The sequence below is a fragment of the Penaeus monodon genome, chromosome 3, assembly GCF_015228065.2.
Source record: "Penaeus monodon isolate SGIC_2016 chromosome 3, NSTDA_Pmon_1, whole genome shotgun sequence".
Classification (NCBI taxonomy): Eukaryota; Metazoa; Arthropoda; class Malacostraca; order Decapoda; family Penaeidae; genus Penaeus; species Penaeus monodon.
The window spans coordinates 43630113-43639227 of record NC_051388.1 but is presented as its reverse complement, the minus strand read 5'-3'; the positions used below and the strand labels follow the sequence as shown (position 1 = coordinate 43639227).

At 32.8% G+C, this 9115-nt stretch overlaps 1 protein-coding gene across 1 annotated transcript in view; it reads left to right on the top strand.

Moving 5' to 3' along the window:
• The window catches only part of LOC119588915, a gene marked incomplete at its 3' end in the record, with an annotated part of 4993 nt that extends 3410 nt beyond the window's left edge, over positions 1 to 1583 (top strand). Inside the window, 1 exon segment of the mRNA XM_037937537.1 lies at positions 895 to 1583. Within this exon segment, the coding sequence (XP_037793465.1) occupies positions 895 to 1583 (689 nt within the window).
• Between the last annotated feature and the right edge of the window lie 7532 nt (positions 1584 to 9115).

The following is a 9115-nucleotide window of genomic DNA, read 5'->3' as shown; positions in this document are numbered from 1 at the left end:
ATATAATGTGTGTGTGTGTGTGTTTATATATATACAGTGTATAAATAGATATAGATATAATGATAATAATAACAATATATATATATATATAACTTGAACTCATGAAGAAGCCTTGGAAACTGTGTATGTGGGACATATTTACAATGCAAACTACATTCAGATGTAATACAGATGCGCCTAGCAGACAACGCGTACATTGTGGCAAGGGCAAGGAATATTTTTCAATATGGTTCTACCATATGAACCTATAATATCAATGACTCGTGTTTTATTACATATTCAGCCAAGCAAAGGACGTAAAATGTGAAGAACACGAGGCAATGATCCTTGACTCGTAAGCCTTACTGCTTCACTGTTTAATGGAAAATATGCCTGGTATGAGCTCGCTAAATGGACCTAAAAATAATGATGAAAATTAAAACAAACATTTAAATTCTATACAATTTATTTGCACATTCGCTATTGCTGATAACTAATTCATATCATACAGTCTTTATTATCAATGTGCTAACAATGATATAATGATATTTTCTTTGTTTATATTGTTATAAGAATAGTTTTAACTGTTACAATCATTATTACCATTTTCGCTGACAGTATCTTAATATCTTTATCATTTTGCATTCATCACTATAATGACCAACAGCAGTATCATTGTTATTCTGTCACTATTACCTTTCTTACATTATCATGATCATAATAACCGTCGTTATTATTTTTATTACTGATTTCCATCTTTGTCTCTATCATTACCCCATCATCGCAAACATACATTTCGTCTTTCGTAATTCAAACATTCAAGCCCACACAAATGAACTTGCACAGATAAATGCACTCACAGATACCAATGCTGACAAATGAGACGCAACAAACACTATCATTCTCCTTCGGCAGATGCACGCACGAAACCTTCCTCTTGTGCTCCTGCTGGTGTGTTGGGCCGTTGCGTCCTGCGAAGCCTCTCTGTCCACTGGTGGCTTAGTAGGTGGCTTGGCGGTTCTGAAGGGCGCGGCGCTTGTCAGTTATGCAGTGGGACGTCACCAGCGATACAACAGGAGACTCTACCACGGCCGTTCTCACTATCGCGGAGGCTATAACGGGAAAAGGCACTATCGCTACGGCCGCTCCGTCGATCCCGACACCGAACAAGACGCTGATGAAGGAAAGAACCTGCTCCTGTCCACCGTAGGGCAGCTAGACCCTGACGGATGCATCCTCAAAATGCTCTGCCACCTCCAAACCAGGAGTCACTCCAGCCTCACGCCAGAGGAGGACCTTCTCGTCGATATGTTCTCCAACAACACCGAAAACATGGCCTCCTACAACGCCGCCTTTGTCTACGCCACGGACGTCGGCACGAAGACCCGCGACCCGTCCGTCTGCAACGGACTCTTCCCCAAATGTTCCCTCAAGGAAGAACAGCTGAGCGGTCTCCTTCGGAGAGTCTGGGGCTGCGCCTCTGACCTTTTCCGAGATGACGCTGAGCGCGAGGAGGACTTCAGTGCCACTCCGCCCATGGTACAACCCGTGGGCAAGGAACGGCCTGTCGATGAGGAGCCCCGACAGGAACAACAAACCTTGGATGAAGATGTTGAGTTGCCCCGAAATGACAAAATGTCCATGGAAGAACTGGTAGCCTTGATTATGGAATAAACAATATGAAAGATTACATAAGATTGGTAGTTATGTATTGGGACAATATATTCAAAGAAATTAATTACCGAAATCAGCTGTTATTCTTGGTATCTTTTATATGTATATATTCATATAAGGAAATGCTCATTGCAAAACCTGTATATATATACGTGGGTGTGTGGGTGTGCCCGTGAGTGGCTATGTGGAGAGAGAGAGAAACAGAAACGTAGATGGTGACAGGAAGAGAGAGTAAATGAGAGTGTGTGAATGGATGTGTGTTTAAGAGGATGTTTGTCCATGTCTTTACATATAGGTTGGTCTGTTTGTAAGTCTATTCAGCAGTTCTTTGTAAATTCATGTATTATCATCCTCGCTAACAGGTTCACCTTACCGTAATGATAAAGGTAATTAAACAACAGAGCAATTTTTCACTGGCAGCAGGAACAAACAGCCATCACACTGGCCTATTCGTGCAGCGCTTTAGAAGTCTATAGGTTCTCCCTTAAGGAACAGTATGTCCAACACGATAAGATGCATGTCTATTCATATACACTTATGTAATATATACATATTATGTATACATATATATATTAAAATATATATGTGTTTGTGTGTGTGTGATGTATGTATGTATATAGTTACATTATATATGTGTATGTATGTATGTATGTACATAGCAATATATGTGTATGTATATATGTATATATATATTGCTATATATACGTACAGATATGTGTACATATATGTATATGTGTGTGTATGTATTTATATATGGGTGTATATATACATATACATATATACACACACAAGACCCAAGTAAATATATATGAATATATATACTTATAGAGAGAGGGAACGGGAAGGAGAGAGAATGGGGAGGGGAAGTGGAACGAAGAGGGAGAGGGGAATAAAAGATCCCAGACCCCCGCCCTCTTCCCATCTCCCTCTCTGCGTTAGTGTCGAGCACAGAGTATATAATGAGTATATAATGTTTTTGCTGTGTAGTCCTTAATTCCGGTAATTTGTCATGAATATATGTATATATTTCATATATATATATGTATGTATATCATATATGATCTTGAACCATATGCAAGCAGTCGTGGATATTCCTAGAAATCTTTGGGAAACGACCCTAATTCATCCAAATACCCGATTTCGACAGTTTTATCTTCCCCCACGTTTGGTAATAATTATAAGCAAATGAAATGATACTTGGAAACTGTGTATGTGTTAGTGGGACGTATTTAAACCCAAAAAATTTAGTTATAAAAGAAGAGAAACCAAAAAAGTGCTCCATAATTTTTTTGGTGATTTTTCAAAATGTGAAATTGACATTTAATGTATGTTTTAAATTTTTAATTTGGTTATTTGTCAAGCTACTTTACTATGTGGGGTAATTTTTGGTGGGATTTCCCTTGGTGAAAAAAAAACGCTTTTGTTTATCCCAAATTTTTTTCGCACATTTCCCTTTTTACACAAACATCCTATGGGGGGGGGTGGCCGGAAGCCCCCTTTTTCTTTGGTTTTGGTAAAGTTACAAAAGGCCTACCAAGCCGTTTCATAAGGGAAAATTTCGGGAAAAGGACTGCTGGGGGCCCGCCCGCCCCCGACACCAACAAGAGCTGACGATAGCAAAAAACCCTGCTCCTTCCACTGTAGGGCAGCTCGCCCCTACGGAGCATCCTAAAATGCTCTGCCACCTCCAAACCAGGAGTAAACCCACCTCACCCCAGAGGAGAACCTCCTCGTCAAAAGTTCTCTAACAAAAAAACCGAGCCGGCCTCCCAACCCGCCTTTGTCTACCCCACGGACGTCGGCACAAAAACCCGCGACCCGCCCGCCTGCAACGGACTCTTCGCCAAATGTTCCCTTAAGGAAGAGGGAACATTTGGAGAGTCTGAGGCTGCGCCTCTGACCTCTTCCGAGAAGACGTTGAGCGCGATGAGGTTCGGCCCTCCCCCATAGGCGAGGAACGGCCTGCGATGAGGAGCCCCGACAGGAATAACAAATTTTTGGAGAAAAACCAAACCCCCATTGTCGCTATGCGAGAATTGGCCCTAATTGCCCTGCAAGCTAATTGCTCTGCTTGATGAAATCCCCTTGTAAGGGAATCCCCGGGATAGGCCCGAAATAACAAATGTCCATGGTGAACGGTGTTTCTAATTTAGGGAAATAATCAATTTACAATATTGCCAAATCGATAGCTATGTGTTGGGGACATAATTCATGGGAAATATTTGTCATATCATTTGTTATTTTATTATCCTTTCAGTGATAAAAGTTTTCTTTAATAAAATCTTCATCACGAAACCCATGTAAATGCGCGGGGTTGGTGGCTCTAAAATGATTTGGGGGCACATGTATGTGTGTGTAAAACGGTATGAATGTGGTTCTTTTGAAATGAAAGTATTTTTTTTCCCGCTAAAAATCTTTTTAAAAATATAGAGAAAAAATTTTGGGAAAGAAAAATGGAGAGTGCGTAATGTATAATGGTGTGTGGGAGTTTGTTTTGTTCTTTGGGTGGGTTTGGTGTGTTTCCAGTAAAAACACAAACGAAACACAGTAACATTTATAACAGCAACAATAATAATGAGTAAAATAGAAATAAGGAAAAAAAAAAACAAAAAAAAAAAAATTAAATAATAAAAAAATAAAACAAAATTAAGGATAAATGATAATAAAAAAAAATTGGAAAAGAAAAAAAACAATAAGGTAATTATGTAATAAATTTAAACATTAAAATTTTAATTTTGTTTAAAACTTTTAATGGAATAAGGGGGTTTAATTTTATTTTTATTTATTATCATTTTATTATTAAATTATTTTTTTTTTTTGTATATTTTTTTTATTATTATTATTATATTTTATTATTTTATTATTATTTTATTTTTTATTATTATTATTTATTATTTTTTATTATTATTTTATTGCTAAAATGATAAAAAAAGAAACTGTAAATAATGATAATAATAATGGTATTATACACTACAAAAGGAACACTGATACTATCAATACAAATAGTAATGATAACAGTGATGATGAAAACGATAATAAAATGATAACATCAAAAAATCACTATGGTTATGTTTAATAAAATTTATGAAAACTATAATTGTATGTTTGATAAAATAAAAAATAAATTTTGATAAAAAAATATAAAAAAAATTAAATAATCAAATAATAATAATAATATAATTATAATAATGATAATAATGATGATAATAAACGTGATAAACGTAAAAATAACAGTGGTAATGATAAAAAATGAAAATATAAAAATAATAATAAGTAATAATAAATAATAAATAATAATGATAATAAAATTTAAATATAAGGGTAATAATTAAAAATTTATTTTAATTTTATTTTTAATTTAATAGATAAAAATAATACAATAAAAATGGGATAAATAATAAAAAAATAATAAGGATAATAAAAATAATAATAATAATTTAAGGATAATAAAATAAAAATTGTTTAAAAATAAAACAAAAATAATAGATTAATAATTTACAAAAAGTAAAATTTTGAAAAATGATAATATCATTTACCGGGAAAAAAAAATATTAGCATGAAAATGTGACAATTTTAAAAAATAAAAAAATAATTTATAATTTTTAAAATAAAATAATAATAATAATAATAATAATAATAAAGGAAAAAAAAGGAAAAATATATAATAATAACATTAATAATAATAATAAAATAATAATTTTTAATGGAAAATGACAAAAATGATTGTAAAAAATAAAATGATTTGAAATAAAAAGACCACAAAAATAAAACTGAAATAAAATAAAAAAAAATGATGATAAACCCTTTTCTAGTTGACAAATGTAAAAGAGTATTTAAGTTAGTGAAAAGGGGAAACCCAAAAGAGGTCACCCGTGAGGCGGGGGGCTTCAGGTTTTGGGCCCCCAAGGAAAAAGGAGGGGCCCCTTTCGTTCCTCAAAAAAGGGGGGTAGGGGATAAGCTAAGGCTCAGAACCCCACGCCCTCACAAGCAAACAACCTCGGAGATGAGGCCTACCGGGAGCTGACCAATCGAAGAGCATGATAAAAATAAAAAATCTAGAATGAACAAAAAAAACCCGTGAGAAGGCCCCAAAGTAAAACAAGTTAATAAAAAAAAGACAATTCCCAAAGGGGGGCTTAAAGAGAGAAAAAAATACGCCAGAAGGGCTTAAAAGTGAAAAAAAATACGCCAAAGGGGCTTAAGAAAACTGTAAAGCAGCCAAAGGTTTAAAACTTAAAAAAAAAACTAACATCTACGATAAAAAAAAGAAAAAAGGAAAATGAGGGAAAAGTAAAAGCGAAAATAAAACATAAAAGGTGATTAAGAAAAAAAGTAAAAAGTAAAAGAAAAAAGGTAAAAGAAGTAAATTAATAAAAAAAAGTAAAAGTCAAAGAAGCCACATGGTTCACCTATTAAAATAGTAAAAAAACCAAGGGCACGTCCAGCATTAATAACCTGGGGAAGTAAAAGGCAAAAAAGGCCCCCCAAATAAATTTTTTTTTTCAAAAACATGGGGTTCATTAACTCCCCCCGGAGGCGGAGTAACCAAAAAATATAGTAATCAAAAATAAAAATTATTATAATAAAGAAAATATCAAAAGAAAAAAAAAAGAAAAATGAAATGTTTAAAAAAAATCAGCAGAATTTCGTTTGGTAAAAAAAAAAAGTAAAAAGAATCTGCCCCGCGATTTATTAATAAAAAATCTTAAAAAAATAACCTTCTCTTGCGTAAAAAATTCAATAAAAAGGGTGAATAAGTAAAAGAAACCCCTTAAAAAAAAATTTAGCTTAAATTTCAAGGAAAAAAAAACGATAAAAAAGATGCAGTCGCAGGAAAATTTTTTTGGTTATCCGCACTCCGAAACTTTGTTAAAGATGCATAGATAACGCAGGAACTCATAAAGGTTTTTATCTTTTAAAAAAAATTTCAAAAAAAGGGAAAAACAAAGTAAAAAAACATGTAAAAACAAAGGGCCAGTATAAAAAAAAATAAGTAAGAAAAGAGGGTGGCAGAGGGGAATGGTCCGGGTGTGCCGACTCGCCCTGGATTTCGGAGGATGCTGGATAGGTAGGGAAAGGGGAGGGGGGCAGGGAGGATGATTTAAGGAAAAGGTAGGACAAAAGGGGGAAAGGAAAGGAAAAGAGGGGAAAATTTGCGTAAGATAGAAGAAAGAGAAAAAACGAAGGAACAAGAAAGAGTGCGAATAAAAAGGGTACGGGGGAAAAAGCGGCAGATACAGGGGGGGATAGGGATAGATGGGGATGGATAGTATAGGGATAAATAAAAGGTTGAACAAGCAAGGAAAACGAGTAAAGAGGGAAAACTAGTGGAATAGAGAAGGGGAGAAAAAACAGGGGGCAGAAAGGGGTGCGAATAAGGAGAAAGGGAAAAGAGGATCGGGCTAGGAAGGGGGGGGGGGGGTGATGGGATATGGGGGGGGGGGGGAAGGAGGTTGAATACCTCACAGGTATATATGAGAATTAATATCTCCACGATAAAAGAGATGTATCTGACCGGTTTCGATTATATAATTAAGATAATGATAACATTATGCAAAAGAGAATGATTAACTAATATAAAAAAAAATAATGATGATGTAATGATATGTATGACATAAAATTTAGAAATGTGAAAATTTTTAAAAATTTAAAATAATAATAATAATAAAATAATAAAAACAATAAAGATAAAAATAAAAAATAATGATAAATAACAAAAAAATAAAAAAAATTTTTTTAACATAATAAAAATAATAATAGGGGTAAAATAATAATTATAAAAATGAAATGTGATGTGATAAATGATAATAAAAATAATATTTTTTAATATTTATTAATTTTTCATTTTCATCACACATTATCATTATTTAATTAATTATTTTTCCCTATTATTATTATATTTTTATTGTTATTATTTTTTTTATTATTATTATTATTGTTATTTTATTATTATATTATTTATTATTATTATTTTATTATTTTAAAAATTCATCATTTCAAATTTTTATGTCATATCTTTTATTACTATCATCATTTTTATTTTTTTTTTTACTTAGGGTTATCTCATTTCCCCCGTTGCTATAATGTTATCATTATCTTAATTATATAAACGAAACCGGGTTCAGATACATCCTATTTTATCGTGGAGATTTTAATTTCATATATACCTGTGAGGTATTCAACCTCCTTCCCCCCCCCCCCAAATCCCCATCCCCTACCCCTCCCCCTTCCCACCCCCCCCTCCCTCCTTCCTTTTTCCACCCTCTTTCTTCCCCCCTTTTTTTTTCCCCCCCCACCCCCACGATATTCCCCTTTCTCTCTTTTTTCCCCCCGTTTTCCCTTTTTATTTCATCCCTTCTTTCCCCCTTCTCCTCCATCCCTATCCTCCCTTACCTGCCCATTTCCCTGCCCTCTTTTTTCCACTCTCTCTTTTCCTTCTTTTTTTTTTCTTCCCCATCTTTCCCAATTTCCTCTTTTTCCTTCCTTTTTCCCCCGTTTGTCCTCCCCTTTTACCTTTAATCCACCTCTCCTGTCCCTCTTTTTCCTTTCCATCCTCCAAAAACCCCCGGGGGATCCCCCCCCACTTCCCTCTCCACCCTTTTTCTTAGCTTATTTTTTTATATCTGGCCCTTTGTTTTTCTGTTTTTTACATTTGTTTTTACCCTTTTTGAATTTTTTTTTAAAATAAAAACCTTTTACTGAGTTTTTTTTTTCTTCTACTTTGATTTTTTTGGGGAACAAAAAATACCACGCTGGCCTTTTTTTTATACGTTTTTTTTTTTTTTTTAATTTTGTTTTTTTTTTTTTTTTTTAACTTTTCATTTTTTTATTGAACTTTTTCTGAAAAGGGGTTTTATTTTAGATTTTTTTAAGAACCCCAAAAATTTTTCGATTTTTTTTTACCCAAAATTAATTCCTGGGCTGATTTTTTTAATTTTTGTTTTTTTTTTTTATCTTTTGTATATTTCTTTTTTTAATTTATTATTTATTTATTTACTATATTTTTTTTCTGCCGTGGGGATTAATTAAATTTTTTGACAAAATTTTTTCCTTTTGTTTTTTTTTTTTTAAATCTGGGATTCCTTTTTTATTTTCTTTTTAAAACTTTCCCTTTTTCTTTTCTTACTTTTCTTTTTTCTTTTTTGAATTTTCTTTTTTAAATTGTTCTTTATTTTATTTTTTTTCTTAATATTTTTTGTCTTCTTTTCAGCTTTTACTTTTTCCCCTCTTTTTTTTTACTTTTTTTACTAGATGTTAGTTTTTTTACAGTTTTTTTAACCCTTTTTGGATGCTTTACAGTTTTCTTAAGCCCTTTGGGTAATTTTATTACTTTTAAGCCCCCCTTTGGGTATTTTTACTACTTTTAACCCTTCTGGCAATTTTTCTTTCTTATTAAATTTTTTAAATTTCCTTCGATTTTTTTTTTTCTTCTAATTTTTTTATTTTACTCTCTTTTTTTTAC